Here is an 18434-nt window from a genome sequence, read left to right as displayed (position 1 = left end):
AATCCTGCATTTTTCATTTGAAAAAATGAAAGAGATCATATTTATAAGGAGAAGGGGATGTAAATAAGCAGACAAGAATGCAAATAAAAAGACCACAAAATCCGTTTTAAAAATCTCTTTTTTCAAGTGAATAGAAAATACATTTTAGGTATTTGAACAGCTCCCAGAGCAATACCCATAGAACCAAGTTTTGATAGTAAATGTGATGTACCTGTCAAAAATCGTTCCCTTTCTTTTCCATTCAGGGGTTTCTTGGCTGTGGCTGCTTCATCTTCAACAGTAGCTACATAATCCAGCAGTCTGGACACCAGCATTACAACCCAACTGATCATGGGAATATCTAAAACTCCTTCAAAATAAACAGATTTGAGTGCCTTAATAAAGTTCTGAACAGGTAACAAATGTCACACATTTCACTAGGCCACAAAGATTCCACTCCCCTCTTTTTGTTTTTTAAAAGGAGAGTTGGAGTCTGAGCACTCATAAATGAGAGAAGAAATCCGTATAAAACTTAGGTGCAAAGAAAAATGTCAGTTCTCTTACTCTGATGAAGTCCGAAGTCAAAAGCTACACCTCAACTGTGAAGAGTCAAAAATTGTATGCCTAAATTTCCTGAATACCAGATGCATAATGACAGCTGCTTGCATTAAAGCACATAAAGTAGATGTCTCAAATTCTATTGAGTGAAATTCCTCCATCAAGCAGGGCTTCAATAAGATAGTTATAACCATGCAGACAAATACCTCCATTTTCACTTGTTCATTAGTTTATTTTCATGTAGCTATCTGAGTAAGTTGCAGGAAAGGCAAGAGTGACTTCAGACTAGATGAACCACGCTGGTGGCACTAATGACTGGCTATTGTCTATTTCAGTGTCACATTTTAAATGCCATATTTTTGTACAGGCAGAAAGGAAAGAAACGTATCTTGCGCATCATGCAAGAAAAATCTTTGTGCACATGGACAAATCTAAATGAACAGTTCTGAAGTAAACTCATACAAAGTAAGCTCAACAAAGACCAGAAACCAACAAATAACGACCACTTAATTACAGTCATTATGCAAATGGCATACTTCTATACAACTGTCAATCCAGCAAAGACATCAGCACTAGAGGTTACACACACGTTTTCATATCAGTGCACTGTGCTGAGCCACATTTAACTGCACTGTGCTTTTCATGCACTGGCCTCAAAAATGCTATAATTAACTCAAACTATTATTAAATGCAGATCAAACGAGAAAACTAAGGCACAGAAACAATCCATCCAAAATCACATGTTGCTGACATCCAAGCAGTAGGATGCAGCCTGACTTGTTAACCCCAGTTTCCTGAGCACACTCTGACAGAAAGCAGCCCAAGCAGGCAGAGGAAGGACCCCAACAGGTCCATAACAGGACCTGGACTGGAACCACAGACTAAATTGCAAGAACAGAAATGAGCAGCACTGGTGACCACTACACACCTTTTTGGTTGGCAGAATAAAGAGAAAGGAGCCTGCTGCAGAGTGAGTGACCTTTTCATACAAGACCATTTCTTTTCCTTTTATCTCTCAAAAAAAAAATAAAATCAGAATTCTCAACTTCTCTCCCTCCCTCCCTCCCTCCATGTGTCTTTCGCTTATTCCTTTTTTCCTCTTTCGGCCTCAAAGTTTACTACTTCTCTCCACCCATAACACTCACCTCTTGCTCTGGTTTTCCTTTGTTTTTTCACTTTTTCCCCAGTAAGTTTTCACCCCTTTGACCCTTTAGTTATGTGTGATAGTTCTCAAATAGGAATTTCTTCTGCCATACCTGATGCTTCCACCACACATAATATTGCCCTAGTACTCACCTGTACTGTCCAGGAAGAAGGAAGCTGGAAGACCAGCAAATAAAGCTCTGAAGTATCAGTTACTTCTGCTTCCTAAAGTCCTCCATGAGGACAACTAGTAAGGCAAGAGCTATGAAAGGAATTGGAAGCTGTGGGGAGAGTGCAAACAGAGGTAGAGGAGATGTAAGCTTGGGTTTGCCTCAAACTAGGTAGAGACTATAGCAGGATATGGCCCCAATAGAGAAAGTACATGGTAGATCAGTGGGAAGCAATAGGACAGCTTCTGACACCAGCTGTAGGTCTGTTAACATCAGGAGATGAGGGAAAACTAAGGACGGAGTCTCAGCTGGCACCTAAAGACCTCACAAGGCTAAGAATTTTAAACAATGTATCCTCTATGATGCTTTGCTATCTGTACATAACAAATGAAGTAGCCTAGGGTGTGATGTTTTCAAAAGTAAGAATTTGCTCAACCTTGTGGTAGTTAAAAGAACACTCAAAGAAAATCAAGTTCGCAGAATATAATTTCAGTAAATTCTTAGGATCAAAAAAATGTAAATTCCTTGTAATTACAAAAAGCCCCACAAGAACAAAAAAACAAACTCCATGTAGTTTGCAGAAACCGTGCAGATACACCTAACAAACTTGTCTTTGTATCTGTGTTTCACCTCAAAAGCTTGAAACTTAGAAAGGATCTCATAAGCAGAAAGGTGCATTTCTTTCCAAAGCATTAAATTCCAAAGTCATTCACTAGAGCTGTCTGTACATTGAATGCCAGACACTCTGCCAAAGCTTCCTAGCTGAATTAAAAGCAGTCAAATACATTTTTCTCAGGTTTTAATGGGGTTGGAGGAGGAATCTCTTTTAGCACCTGAAGAACAAGAAGACTCATCACATTTTAAAAGACAACTGTGTTTTAGAAATATAGTAAACAAGCAGTTTCTTCTTTTAATACACCAAAATTTGTGAGTTAATCTCTCCATTTTCTAGTTTATAATGTATATGAAAATAATTTCCCAAATTAGAGGGCTACCTTCAGTTCTTCTGTGCACAGGTAAATGAGGTTGCAGTGGTGACAGCAGGTTATCCAGGAGATTAAGTAAACTTTCTAAAACACCACTGTTGCTAAGCGATCTTTGGCCAATGCAAGAAAGCAACATGAAGACCCTAAAAATAAAATTTACATATTTAAGATTTTATCTCTTTTTCAGATTCAGTAATATCCTGCAACACCCCTTATATAACAATATTGTCCCAGGCTTTCATCTGAGACACAGACAGGTTGGTACAGAAAGCAGTACTGTGGCCCAGCAAACAGAGTGGATTTCACATTCTATTGTTTTTAAGGTTAATGCAGCATTTTAGGGTGAACATCATCTTTTTCACCCTCAAGAGGTCAGCAGAGCCTTCCACATCTGAAACAGAATCTCATATATTTTATTTCCTATTATATATTACTGAACAGCAGGGAAAGAGAATTAAATCCATGTATTTTTATATCTTTGAATTAATTTCAAAAAGATATGAAACAACACATGTTGCTGTTCAAAGAAGGCAGAAAGCCACTAAACAGCAAATACATTTGATTAAAATAAAATGCTAAGATTTGGAATATTAAAGACCTCAATCAATAATCTGAAATAATCAATACATCTAACATTCAGTCCTCAACTCTACACGTTCCTGCTCTTATATCAGTGCAATCTTTTGTATTAAATGCTAATAGTGTACCTTCCAGTCTCAATCCCACTTTCAAATGCCAGAGGAGAGCAGCTCTATGGTGAGGGTACACTTAAGCCTGATAAAGGAGAAGGCCACTTTTGACACTGGGGAGCAATCCTGCTAGGTATATGAAGTTCTCCAAGTAAGAAAAAATAGCAAATTTTTGTGGTGTAAGAACCAAATAGGTGCAATAAATAACTGCAATTGGACATCTATCATCTGCAGCACTTTTCATGGTCTATTTCTTAAACCAGTGAAAACCATGGATAAGTACCCTTCAGTCCGATTTCGTCAATTCCAATGCTAAATTATGAACAATGGAATTACTTCACTGATCCACAGGTAATGTATCAATATAAATCTGTATCTTACCTGTCTTGTGGAAATATGAGAAGTTGTTCTGAATTGTATAATTCCTGCAGTACGTTTGAGAGAAACTGACCCCACCACCTTTCACCTCCACAGAGCTGAACAAGCAGAAGGCCAGTATGCAATCGTATCTTGGGGGTTCCACTGATACACAGGTGTTTAAATAATTCTTCACAAGCTTGAGCATGAAAAGTACTCTGCAGAACCACAGGAACTGAGTGCCCTTTTAAGGAAAGAGAACACCTCTGCTTAAAGAGACTTGAAAACATAGGAAGAAGTTTGCAGTAAGTTTTTGAAACTACTACAGTTAAACTAATTGGCACAGGAGTAAAGGAGGAGGGAACATATGGGGAGATGGTAATTTGCACATAAGTCAACCACCAGGCCATTTGGTCAAAACCAAATCAATACAAATACCCCCCCAGAGTCTACACAATGCAAAAAGCAAACCATCATCATGCTTTAGTACAACTGGCACAGAAAATCACAAGACAGACAGTCTATCAATAGAACAATGTTCTGCCTTTTTTTGTTGTTTAAAAAAACCCAAAAAAACAAACAAACAAAAAACCAACAAAAAACACAAACCAACATTCCTACTCAGATTTTTCAATTTCAATTCTCCAAGACTTCTTTCAGTGGCAAGCTTAGGAAATAAAAATCTTTACTGGATAATAGAAAATTGTGAGCTGAGCAGAAATACTGGTTTTATGAGTTCACTACCTTCACCACTCTAAAAGCAATGTCTGCTTCCTCAGTCCACTTCTAACTACTTAATCAATCCCCAGCATTGCACAGGCTTCAATGCTCACAGATACTTCCACAAGGTGATTCTGCCTGGGCAGTTTTTTGTTACTTCAGCAAACTGGTTCATACCACAGAAGGATCAGATGACTATCTGAACAAAGGAATACGCAGCCAGGACTACAGAAAAGCGAGAAGGACCTTGACACCTTCTATCCTTTTCAGTAAGTGGTTAGGCCAGCTTGGTGCCACTGGTAAAACTTGACAATGTTTGTTATCAGCTACTAAAATGACAGTAAATGTGGCTTGGAGCAGCCTGGTCTAGTGGAAGGTGTCACTCTCCACGGCAGGGTGTTGGAACTAGATGATTTTTAAGATCCCTTCAAACTCAAACACCATTCTACATTTCTATGATTTTATATCTAAACATAGTTTAAAGGCCTTATAGTAGGAAAGTGCAGGTCAAGAAATACAAAAACTTGGAAATTGTTTCTACTAACATGACAAAAAAATCAAAACCTCAAAAAGTACTAACCATTGGACGAATGTAGCAAACTGAGCAAAGTATCCAGTAAGTATCTAATGATGGTGCGTAACTGTTCTGTGGATGACATCTGAATCAACTCTTTCGGATCCGATTGTTCCTTCAGTGTTTTCCTGCTTGCACCTAAAGCTACTTTGAGTCTCTGAACAGCATGGTGAGCCAAGTTGAGTTGAAGCTGTAGCTGAATGCAGTCCTGGTAAGCAGAAAATACTCTGCTGTCTTCTTCTACTGCCTTGTCTGGCTTCCTCAAAAAGTACTGGGCATTGTTAGCACTGTTGAGTGGTGGCAGGTCAATACTCTGCAGAAGGATTTCTAACCGATGACAGGCCAAATTGTACCTAAAGGGAAATATTAAAAAACCACAATTCAATACACATTAGCAAACAGCAATACATTTGACAGTCACCCTACCAGAAGACAACTTCTGGTCTATTGTGAATGCACTGTAAAAAGAGATACTGAAAAAAAATACAGTGTAGTCTTTGCTACTGCATTCACAACCACTCTACAACAGCAGAGTATTTTCTGGTCTGAAGAATATAATGGGAAGAAAAAAAATCTGTAACATTATGATATCCCGGTGTTTTACATTAAAATAACTAGCAAATATACTTTTTTTTCCTGCTAACCTGCACTGTATGTCTTCCTGCAATGCAACCATCATTGCCAAATGTTGATCAATTTCTGGCTGATTTGCTGCTTCACCTTCTCCTCTGAGGGGATCGTGCATTAGTTTCAGCTCATTTTCAAAGGGTAGGATATAGGTATGGCCATAATAAAATCCTAATGGGATTTTCGCTCTGGCATTTGTGCTACCATATCGACCAATAACAGTGATCTGAAAAAAAGCGCAACTATATTGTAACACAATTGTATCAAAACAGGCAAAAAATCCATGAAGTCAAAAATACATTAAAAATTTATAGCCAACAAAAGTTTGGTCTAAGGAGAACTTAAGTGAAAATTCACATACTAACAAACATCAAGAACTTAAAAGATCCTTTTACCTTCATAAACCTGCAAACTGGGGGTGGCAGCAAGTCATGTAAAATAAGTGAATGTGTGCTAATGTCAGTAGCCACTACCAGTCGCCTTCCATCCACTTCTTCTCCTAAAGTCCAGATGTCAATGGACAAAGAAGCCAAATCTCCACAGGTGGGAATCAATACATCTGTCAGTAAAATAGGTCTTCCAAAATCCAGTGTCACAAATCTTCTTGCTCCTAGGGGAGAAAAACACAGGATTGCCTAAAAGACCAGAGTGTGCTAACCAGCAAGACGTATTACTTCTCAAACAATAAAGCCACTGTTTATGTATTGTTTAAAAGGTATATAAGGGTTTATGCATTGTTTAAAAAGTATATTTGTATACCTGAAGTTAAAAATAGCTGCACAATCCCAGAAACTCTTACTACAGCTTGAGCACTTCAAGAAGAAAATTTTGGCATCAACTTAAATGAAGCTGTTTTGCTTTTTATGAATTATTTCTGAACAGGTTCAGAGACCCAACATATTTCCCAAGTCCCCAGGATTTTTCAACTATCACCAAATGCTGGGTCTTAAACTCCCAGATATGATACAATGCACACTGAGAAATATCTTTACTCTGGAAAGCTACGAGAGACTGTAGCTAAGCAACTTACTTAAAGCCCCAGAAAATATTCCACTTCTCATTAGAACATGTGTCAAAATTATTATCAGGAATTGTGCTTTTACCTGAGTGCATTCGCTCTATAATAATTGACTGATGAGGTGGAGGTTGAAGAAAATGTGAAGCATGAGATATTGCAAGAGCAAGGCCAGATCCAAGTGGATTCTGAAGAGTGGAAAAACATCAGTAAAATTAAGTGATTAAAATCTATGCATTTACTGTGAGCTGTTAAAGATATACCATTTTGACAACACCTCACTACACTTAGATGTGAGCATGAACCATCAAAATATATTAACCACTAAGTTCAAAGGATTAATAACTCCTTACACAGTTAAGCTAGCTCCAATAAAGAGAAACCTTATGAGGTACTACAACAATACTACCTTGCTTTCTTAAGTTCTTTTCAGATGGTGTGAATTTAGTGATATAGTTATCACATTTCACCCAAATAAACATATATTTACTAGCATTGAAGTACAAATTAAGACCCTGGTAATGCTTACAGCATCTTGTTTCACTAAGTAAAAAAAAAAAAAAGAAAATAATTACCGTTCTAGACTTGCTTGTATTTTTGTTATGTGCTGCAAGGTTAACTGTTGGGGGGTCAATGACTGAACCAGGAAAAAGCTGAGCAAGCTCTGCATTAATAACAGCAGAAACTGCTTCATTAGGTGGAGTCAAAGGTGGAGTCATGAAGAGAGGAGTTGTTTTTGGAGTGGGTGGAATGACATCTGAAGGATGAATGAAGAACCCTGGAGCTGCTACTGTATTAGAAGGCACAGAGTTGTGAACAGGACCAACTGCTGATGCTGCTGCTGCCGCTGCTGCTGTTGTCTGATGCAGTTTTGCTTCCAGCTTAGCTTTCTGTGGAGAAGATGAAAGCAAGTGTATGTAGCAGATAATACCACTTGTGAACACAGGAGTAGTACTGAACCACAAGTTCAGCTTTGATTATATAACTGGATTTAATAAACCTAAGCTACCTTCAACATTGCCAAGTTAAATGACCAACTATAAGCTGAAAAATTAAACTATTAAACTATTTAATTTGACTTACTTGCTGAGGAACATGAGTAGTTAGATGGAGTAATCAAAACAAACCAAAACCCTACCACTGAACAGCAAAGTAAGAGTCAATGAAGCCAAGGCCCATAATAACAATGGCTTTATGACTGGTACTTCCCTGGGCCAGCAACTGTGCTTTTCATTTCAGTGGGCTTTTTCAATTTCAGACTGATATATTTACGTATGAAGACTTAGATTTTATTACAAACTCCCAACCCACCCTTAAAATACACAAAAAACAAGTCTGAAAGACCAAAGCAGCATGGGAGACACTCCCAGCACTTTGCTTAAGAAGACTGAACCAGAGTGCTGAGCAGTTCCTTCCTCAGACACACTATGGAGAAAAAAAAGGCAACTAGCTCTGCAACTACTTTCTCAGCTTTCGAAGTTTAGATACAGCACTAAAAAGAGCCAAATAGCCTCCAACCTGTTGCTGAAGCTTCAAAAGCTGCTGCTGTTTCTCTTGCAGCACCTGGAGCTGTTGCTCGGCTGAGGCCATTGCATGAGAGAGAGACTGCAAAGCTACCTGGGCTGCTGAACTCAGTGCTGTCGAGGCTTCCCCAACCGTTCCAGAAGAGAGGCCACCAACTGCTGGGGTAACCCCAAAGGTACTCACTGGCATGAAACAAACAAACAAACCAAAACAAAACATGTATGTAGAAATTATAAAACACACCTTTAATTCTTTATTAATTGTTCAGAGTGACGTAAAAACAAGACAAGTATCTCTTTTTATCCAGTTCTTGCTACAAATTAACATCATCTTGAACTACAAAGCATATGGTTTATAGATGCACACTGGTCATGCATGCAATACTTGGATTACAGAAAAGCCACCTATTAGTTCTGGAATTCCTCCACCACAAAAGGCTGTAACATAAAGATGCAAGCTTGTACGCTATACTCTCCAGTAGAAACAAACTGATTCAAATTAATAATTTTTAATCCAATTTGTTTGCTAAGATCCAAGAAATACAGAAATTACAGAAATTTATAGAAGAACTATATAGAATATATTTCATAGTTATATAGCATATAGAAATTATTTAAGAAAAAACAAACCACAGACAAAACATTTCAACACTTGCAAAACTACAAGCAATCCGTTTGTCAAACAGTGCCGTTATGTTCAATTAAAAATGTATTGTGGAACTATGACAAGTAGAAAAAATGAAAAATTGTATATACCAGTAAACGTACTTGCATCGTCCCTTTCTATTCTAGTTCCATCACTTGTTGAAACACAGGTGAAGTGCAGAGGTTCAACTTCCAGAAGTCCAGTAAGGGAAGTAAAACTACCTTCGGCAGCTGCACAGCTACTTATTTTCCCATTTCCTGAAAGAGAAACATGTATCTGCACAGTCAGCCAATGTATTCTTGATAGTGAAATTTCAAGTCATGAAGTGTCAAAAGGGACAACTAAATATAATGCACATATTTTATTAGTTCATGTTGTAAAAGAAACATCTTAACACTATCATATCCTCAATATAAATGGAAGTGTATTTTTAAAATGATAATGCTGTCAAATCTGAACAGAATATATTAATAAGTCAAACTGTCAACTGTGACAGAAGCGTAGTATAATCTTCTTAATTCCAGAAATAAATTATATATGATGGATGCTCTACTCTTTCTACACTGAAAGCAAATTAGCTTGCAAAAATACATTGATACTGGATATATCTACTGCAAAGGAAGAGGAAGAAACTGTCAGACCAACTACGATCATGCACGAATTTAGTATAAAACCCAGACTATTAATCAATATCCAAACAAATTGACAGAGTTGTATGGAGGAAGGGATAGGAAGGAGAAAGACAACAGCATACATGAGAAGGAAAGGAATCACTATGACTCATGAATACGCTTGCTATGAAAAGAATTTCCTGACAGGTAAAAATTATCTAGTTCTTTAGGACATTGCAGGGCCTAAAGATTCACTTATGAATTAACCTGAGAAGACAGACACAAAAATGCTTTTAAGGTATCTTAGCTCCTCTAAACCAGAAAAAATACCTCATTAAACCTTTATATTTGAGGAACGCCATATGGCAGTTTCCCAACTTCAGAAAAATCCATTTAGGTTTGTCTGCCTATGTGAGTGTTGCTAGCCTGAATGAATAGTAACACACCCCTCAAGGAAGCTACCTGAAAGAGCTGACAGATGATTCCTTGATGACTGACCCAGGGAATACGAGCAGCCTTTCTGTCTAATCTCTACCCTGAGATATTCTACAGGATAAGAAAATGTCAGATTCCAGAAAGAGGCTTTTACTCCTTGCCCTAAGGCCACAGGAAATGCAAAAGATACCATAAGCAAGAGAATACCTTGGACTTCAGCTTGGCTAGAAAGTATAAAATCATGAAAAGAAAACAGTATAATAGAGATCTACCAGTTCTACCACAATCAATCACTGCCAAACATACATACCTGATAGAACATCAGACAAATCAATTTCATCTGACTGTACTCCAATGCTGCTGTTGTACACATTTTTGCAAGAAGAGCCACATATTTCCAAATCAAACAGAACTGGATCAAAAGGTGAACTGTATAATCCATATCTGCAAATAGGACAAACAGCACCATTCACACAATAAGAATTCATATAAAATTACAGGAAAAGGTCAAGTGTTTCACCATCAGGATTTATTATATTCCAAACTATTCTGTTCATTCATTTGACACATCTTTGAAATTATCACTTACTTACACTTCATTAAAATAATTTATTAGATGGCATTTTTAAACAGCTTATAATGCTAAATAAGTAACTCTTCATTACTAAATAGTTTTGAAGATGTAATACTGTCCTGGAAACATGACACACAATCACACTAGACATGGAAACTAGAACTACAAGCCTTAGACAATGAGCCACAGCAATACACACACCTGCACATGGTAAATCAGACTTTTGTCTGAAGTCAACAAAAACACAGTACTTTTCCAAAACAGCGGAAGAAATTCCACCTCAGCTTGTTCTTCTAGCTGAAGTAAGAATTAAAAAAGGAAATGCTGCTAGGCATACCAATCAATGCTTGCGATAAATACCTCAACAGAAGAAAACTCGTAACATTTACTCTGGCAGTGCTGGAGGGGAAAAAATAGCACCATCACTCAAAGTGGTCCCAAACCAATTAGGGTTTTTATAAGCCAAGAAGAAGGCAACTCCAAAGTAGTATCAAGATCAGTGGGGTTTTTTGTTCGTTTGTGGTTTTGTTTGTGTTTGTTTTGGTTGGGTTTTTTTTGTATTTACCAATACCTATTACCAGCAACTGAAAAGAGGAAAAAAATGGAAATCAGGCCAAATTACTAAGCCAGAGTAGAAAGAAAGAATGCATCTGTGTAGGTATAAAAGTGAGAAACATAACACTCTGCACTTTGGCAAGAGACAGAAGAAATCTGAAATATTTCCACAAACACCAGCAGGGACAGTAAGTTCTTCCACCCCCTTTTCCCTCTGCCTCTGAGCAGTTTGTCTTTTCTTTACCAGATGAGGTAAAAACCCCCAACAGGTAATGTTGAGAAGGCTGAAATATTTAAACATCTTTTTTGATCCAGTAATCACGAAAGTGTAAATGTCTACATGAAAGCAACAAGGTAAAAACAGATTCTAAATTTCTATGAATGTTAAAATGCTTCCACATTAGCTGGGCTCAGTGCTTTTGGCCACAAAATACTATGACTGGAATAATCAGAAAATGATGAACAATCTTACAAAAGGGCAATAATTGCTACAGATCATCTGAGAATTACAGATCAACCCATTTAACATTGCATTTCCCTTACAAGGGAAGCAAATTCAAAATAACTTTATGCTCAGAACAACACAGGATAGACTTGGTTGCTCTTTACAAGCATGCATTAGACAGGATCAGTGCATCCTGCACATCTGACAGGACTGATGTGTTTGCTGCCTGACCTTTTTTCAAACGCCAGCCAAGACAACATGCTACTGTAAAGTGGCTACTAAAACACACGAAACTGCTCAGACAAAATTCAGTGGGGTACCTTCACAGCCTGCTTTAGACATCAGATTTAAAAATTTAATAAATCAGGTCAGCTCAACACTAATACTGATTACTTACATGTTTTAAATGAGGAGTTTGATTTATTAAGTAAGCAGGTCATAAAATGTAAAAATTCTACAAGAGCACTGTAGAGTAGAATCAGAATTTGAACATACTGCAGAGGGGTTTAATTTATTCTGTCCAACCCAGATTTATTTCAACAAGCAGAGTGCCTTTTACCCATTTTTCAGCAGGAATGATCAGGTTCACAGTTTTAAGCTTCATTAACAATCCTTTTCACAAAAGGATATAGAAGGTACATCAAAAAAACAACAAAGACTAAATCAAGAATGTCATGTAAAAACTCATCAATCACCTTACTCATCTGTGCAGTAATGAATATAAACTATGCGAAATACCTCTTCTGCTTCATTCATCAGAGCCCTCAACTGGAATAATGTCTCAAATTTCGTGTATCACAACACGAGGAAGGTAAGGACCAAAGAAAACGGCTCAAGGAAATGCTTTAAGAATGACTACAGACCTGGAGAATACAATGAAGATAAAAATACACTCCAGATATCCAGAATTTGTTTACAATGAATCTGCTCTCCAGTGCCAACGTGGGCAGGACACAAGCACTAAAAGGCTTTAATTGCAGCAAGACAGTTTTCAGATCAGATGTGAGCAGGAGACAGTTCAAGTACTAATGATAACAGTAATTAAACCATGTAACACCTTACAATATATAGAATAATTTAATTCCATGAGTACATGAATCTGGTACTTTGAAGAACAGGCTGGAAAAATTTTCTCAGATTTTCTAGAGACAAAACCAACCTGCTTTTTTTAAGACAGCCTAAAATCCTATCTGAAATCTCTTTCTTTGTTGTTTTCTGACCTGCAAATCATGTAACACACCCTACTGGCCTTATCCTTGCAAGTTTTACTTGATTTATTGCAGCACATGACAGCAAAATGAGTATTACTCTCCCACGAATGTGCAGATCCATTAATTAGACATCTGCTTTTAGCTGATTACCAGATGTTAGGCTATTGCAGCTGGGACCAATGACAAAGAGGAAAAACACAATAGTATAAACTCTGCAATACAAATGCACACAAAAAAGACAGAATACAGTTTGGGAAGAGGAAAGGGGAAAAGGGTAAAGCTATGGCTGCCTACTGATTTCTCCTTAACAAAAAAACCAAAACCAAAAACCAAATCTCAAAAATGACAGTATTTTCTTGATCTGTAGACATATGAAGAAAAGGCTCACAAATTTTGTTTAGACTAGTAAATTAAATGAAGGAATAGTCAGTCCTTGCTAGAGAGCTATTGTAATCAAATAAGTCATTTGCTGCTACTCTTAAACTACCTATGGGGTTACGGAGTTAAAAGAGAAATTTAGTTCCAAGAAGAAAATCAGTATAACTCCATTTAGAATCATTCAGAAAATCTAAGCTTGAAGGACACCAAGAATGAGCTCACTTCAGAAATCTTCCCTGGCCATGCAGACAGCTGTGTTCACCAGAAGGTGATCTGAAATGTCAGACGTACCAAATTCAAAAGTGGTCAACTGGGAAGGAGGAAAACCTATTTCAGATATGCTGTTTAAAGAAAGTACTTGGAAGCAATTTATATGAAGGAACAACTTGATTCCCACAGAAAGGTGTCATTCTCATATCAAGTGTAATTTTCACATTTTTCTCCTCCCTTTGGTTCGATTCACTTTGTCTATTTTTCAAAATTCTCAATTATGCCAGATACCATTTCTATTGCTGGGATGTCTTCTAAGCAACTGCAAGGACTACAGATGGTGAAATATATTAACAACTAAGTAGAGGAATGCAGCAGACAGCAGGATAAGGATCCAAGTATAATACCTGAGACTAAGTTTTTATGAAGTATTTTGGAATTACAGTTCTTTAAAAGCAAAACCAAAAATAAACAGATATCCTCCCTCCTCCACACCTTTCCTTACTACATTTTCTATTACCTTTTCAATTTTATCTGAAAATTCTGAACCAACCTCCACCAAACCTCTTCTACCTTGATCTTGCTTGACTTTGAGGAAAACTCTCGCACCTGAACCACAGCTGAAAGAGCTGTCAAACAGCAGCACTTTTCCACCCCCATAATGCAGCTTTGGAAACTGCTACAAAACTGAACCATCAGAAATTTCCTTTCTGTGTCATGTAAATCCAAAGTTAAACGGCCAATCAGTTCAATACGCAAAAGATTCGACAACACGGTCCTAAATTACATTGATATGTAATTTAAAAGAAGAACCTGCATTCCCAGTAAATTACTCCAGGTCTCTACACTTAGAATCTGGCCTTTAGAAGAAATACATTAAATGTATGGTCAGCCTACTGAAAGACTATAATTTTGTGAAGCACTATGCCAAACTGAAACTATTCAGTATACTTAATTCCCTCCAAGAGTCAAAATAGGACATGCTTTGTTAGTCCTTACACTAAACATCATAAATACTAATTTAAGGATTGCACAGACTTCAAACGCCACATATACATTTGCTGATTCAAAATGTGAGATAGCAATTAAATTCAACTTTAACTTTGTACATGTTAAAACTTTTTTCCAGAACTTTAGCAAATTAATCCTTTCTCAAACAAATACAGCACACAACCTTTTTCAGAACACCAAAGGATGGCATTAGACAGTTCTTAGGTTTGTTTTTACTAAGTTTACAACAACCACAATTCTTAGTACCTTGTTTGAAGTAACGCCTCCATTGGTGTTAGGCGATCCTGCAGCTGCCGGGACACCGCAGTCAGCAATGATGCACAAGCTGTACTGCATCCTGCCAAATCTTCATCCTTTACATAGTTCAGCAATACAAAATACCAATACACAGATCCTGCATTAAAAAAAAATATATACATTTCAGGTGAAACATGATATAAACTTTTCACTGAGAAAGCATACTTTGAAGGATAATCATTGGAAGTGATAAATAATTATCTAATGGTTACCGAATACAGACTAGGAGGTATTCTACCCCTTCCCCTTTCTTGAGAGACTTCAATTAAGAATCATTCTGAAATTGTAAGTTTCCACAAGTACTTCTAATTCTCTTATCAACTAACACATAACTGAAGGAAATAAAGGTTCCCAAGAGACAGCTTTGTAAACTTCTTTCATTGCTTTTACCCACAGCAATCAAAATGCTCTTGATATATTAAGGTGCTTGGCTAGGGGTTCCAATCCCATCAGAGCCAAATCATACTCCAGATCCAGCTCTTTTTCTCCTTTCATCCTCTGGTTCTGGTTGCTGTTTCCTTACTCTGTATTTGCTGGAGGCACTGCTTCCATACAAATCAGTTCTGGGAGCACAGCACGGTGGTAACTGTACAGAAACACAAATCTCAGCCTCCTCCTCCTTCCCTCCCTGTGCATTCCATACCCTCTGTAGCAGTGTGTTAAGTGTTTTGACCTAGGTGGTAGTACAACAAGCCTTTTGGAATGCAAACTGATTTTTCTGCAAGACCCCTCAGTGATGCCAAGCTAAAAACAATTCAACAATGTCCTAGTGTGAAAAGCAGGCCTTGCCACCCAAAATACGAGCGTAAAGTCATCTTCCCATTCCATCTGGCACTCCAGATGCTTCAACAAGGTGCTAAGAGACCGTTACACTGCACTATAGATAAGGAAGGAATTTAATTTAGTTAAAATTTCCTTTTAGTGTAGAAGAATCAGAAGTGGATTGCTAGTTGGACATCACTGGGATAGTCAAGTTTCCTGGCTCTCTCCTAATTTTAAAAAATAACAGACAACCCTGACCATAACTGATGTCAACAGAATCTGTTGCTGCTAAACACCTTTCAGAATTCTTACAAAACTTACTTAAGCTCTTCCAAAAATGTCAGACTTCATGCTCTGGTTTAACCAAGCTTATTTGCTTAAAAATCCACCAACTACAAATGTCTACTTCATGACCAGACCACTCCAAGGAGCGTTTTGAACTAACCGAACAATTACCTCATTCTAATTTCACAAGAGAGTCCAACATGACAAATGTACCATGTATTTTTATGACAACACTGCATACATACCACCTGTGGCAGCAGCAGGCAAAAGAGGCATATTGTCAAGTAAAGCTTTTAGAAGAACTGATCCAAACCCTTGCTGACTTGGGTCACACCTTCCATTGCTACAAAAAAACCAGACACAATGAAGTAAGAAAGAAGGATGAAATCTCTTACACAAGATGAAACAGTTACAAACACATATGTTCAATTTAGAATGCATGCAATTCCCCCAAATACATGTAAAACAGAAATAAACAAAAATAAATATATGCAAATAATTAGCACTAACCTGATGCATAGTGCAAGAAATCGTGCACATTTGTGAGCTATGCTCCGCCCAGCTTCAAAGAAGCAAACACGTATAATATCAGAGACACATTTACGTGTTTTAGTAAGCAAACTGTCATTTCCCTCCTTTGAGCTGTGGAAACAAGTTGCATACTTTAGAGAATTATATAAAACTTTTTTTTTAACCAAACTGATACTGAGAAATAGCCATGATAATTTGAACACGATTCCTCCCTTACCTGCCAGGGCCATTTGAATAGACTCCGGCCAACCAACAAAGTGTGTCGAGTACAAGACTCTGAGCATGTTCTGTAGTCGGTCCATCCTCTGTCTTCTTGCAAAGAGTGGTGAGAAGCTTCTCATGGAACTCTGAAAACTGTAACATGGCACACCGTTGAACTCTAGGGAGGAGGGGAAGGAAAGAAAAACCACAATTATCCAACATGGCCGTTCTCCCAATAAAGTGTCTCTCCAGCTTTGTATCCTGTCCTAGGAGCAGCATAAAAGAGAATCCTAGATGAAAGGAAAAGCACTACACAAGCATATACAGTACTTCCTGTGCACACATTCCCAAGTGTCCTATTTTCTGCTCACAGAACTTCCTACATTATGATATATCTTGTAAGCTTCTATGAAGTTTTTTCACCCCTATTAACTTGTCTAGCAACTTCTAAACCTAAACAAACTTTCACCATCTACATCACTCTTACAACTTTGCACATACCTCTTTGCAGCCTCGATAACCTCTTTTATGCCCATTACAGTCAGTGCCATCACTGCAGGGTGGCAGATGATAATACACTTTAAATACTCTATTACTTGCGTCTAGGTCTGCAGCACCAAACTAGAGACTTCAACCACATCTTTGTTAGCTAAATTTGATTCTAAACTTTTTTGACAAATAATCTAATTTCTGCTGTAAGAAACAAGGCAATGAGGAAATAGAAAGGGAAGATGCTTCCTTTAAAAAAATGTATCTGTTTTACCAAGAAAACTTATTTACATTTGCCTTTTGAAGTCAGGCAAAAAACCCCACTTGACACATAATTTCATGCATGGTGTTATTCTACCACAACTTTCACAGCATAGTGCCCTCTAACTTGCAATTTACATGATTTTCCATATAAAATAAGCTTACGAAATGACAACTTGAAACAGTATCTTGACCTGAGCTATTTTGAGAACTAAGCTTTTTATAAGAAGTGTAACTAAAGCTAATATTCCTTCAGATTTAAAAAACAACTACTAACCTTTCCTTTGAAATTGAAGTTTTTTTAAATCTTCGAATTGTTACAGAGACTTCTTGAAGTAAGTCGCAGCCTCGCAGATTATCTGATTTTCTTGAAGTAGTAGTGGCTTCAATTTTGCTAGACGGCTTTTCCTTATATTTTCAGAAAAAATAACATTCATAAATCACATTGGTTCTGATTTATTCTTATACATTGTTCAGTGAAATGCAAGCAGTTCACTAAAATCTCTCAGTTTGAGCATTGTACTAAAATTAACTATTTTTATTCACTAAATTCTATAATATAGAACAATAAATTATTCATGTTCTGTAATCTATTATGCTCTAACTATTCTAATAATGTCCACAAGATGTACATCATATCATCCCATCTTACAACTACAATGATCAAGAGTAAAATACACACACACACATCTTCATAGAAGGATAAGGCCTATCAACTACTGAAAATACTCAAGGAAACAAAAGTTTCAAAAACAAGTGTTCAGAATGTGAAAGTGGCAGAACAGACTTTTTCCTTTAAATTTGCACAAAAGAAACAATTTAGAAATGTTGAACTCTAATTCTTGAAGGTGTCAACACAGTGTCACCTCTTTAGAGGGTAGTCTTTTAATGGATCTTAATTCTGGTAACAGCTGTTTCGTTTTCAGACGACAGGAATCATACCAAGTCTACAACTAAAACATGAATCTTCCTTGGCTATTTATTACCTTGCCTGCTGCAACTTTTGCCAACAATGAAGCAAGAGAATGGCCCTTGTTCGTTTGAGGTTTTAGAGGAGGTATTCTAACCACTGGTCTAATGCCACCATTGCAGATTTCTTCTGTTCCTCTGTCATTCACTGCTTTAACATGAATTAAAAATGAACGATACTTGCCACCAGCCATGCCTAAAAGTGGAGAACAACAAGGGAGG

General features: G+C 37.3%; 1 protein-coding gene across 6 annotated transcripts in view; it reads right to left on the bottom strand.

Annotated features, from left to right (window-relative positions):
* BIRC6 (baculoviral IAP repeat containing 6) overlaps positions 1 to 18434 on the bottom strand; it is a 173148-nt gene that overhangs the window by 106923 nt on the left and 47791 nt on the right. For 4 of the 6 annotated variants that reach the window (XM_039569826.1, XM_039569831.1, XM_039569828.1 and 1 more), the window contains exons 16-32: positions 18230 to 18408; positions 17521 to 17651; positions 16510 to 16671; positions 16272 to 16403; positions 16007 to 16104; positions 14664 to 14811; positions 10344 to 10477; positions 9098 to 9244; positions 8337 to 8524; positions 7394 to 7708; positions 6907 to 7006; positions 6199 to 6413; positions 5821 to 6029; positions 5183 to 5529; positions 3907 to 4126; positions 2846 to 2979; positions 212 to 349 (exon numbers count right to left, since the gene is read on the bottom strand). In XM_039569826.1, coding sequence (XP_039425760.1) covers positions 212 to 349; positions 2846 to 2979; positions 3907 to 4126; positions 5183 to 5529; positions 5821 to 6029; positions 6199 to 6413; positions 6907 to 7006; positions 7394 to 7708; positions 8337 to 8524; positions 9098 to 9244; positions 10344 to 10477; positions 14664 to 14811; positions 16007 to 16104; positions 16272 to 16403; positions 16510 to 16671; positions 17521 to 17651; positions 18230 to 18408 — 2997 coding nt within the window. The remainder of the gene's footprint in view (positions 1 to 211; positions 350 to 2845; positions 2980 to 3906; positions 4127 to 5182; positions 5530 to 5820; positions 6030 to 6198; positions 6414 to 6906; positions 7007 to 7393; positions 7709 to 8336; positions 8525 to 9097; positions 9245 to 10343; positions 10478 to 14663; positions 14812 to 16006; positions 16105 to 16271; positions 16404 to 16509; positions 16672 to 17520; positions 17652 to 18229; positions 18409 to 18434) is intronic. The other 2 variants (XM_039569827.1, XM_039569829.1) reach the window with 2 other exon arrangements.

This window comes from Corvus cornix, chromosome 3 (genome assembly GCF_000738735.6).
Source record: "Corvus cornix cornix isolate S_Up_H32 chromosome 3, ASM73873v5, whole genome shotgun sequence".
NCBI lineage: Eukaryota > Metazoa > Chordata > Aves > Passeriformes > Corvidae > Corvus > Corvus cornix.
The sequence above is the reverse complement of the archived record's forward strand: the minus strand, read 5'-3'. Positions and strand labels throughout refer to the sequence as shown.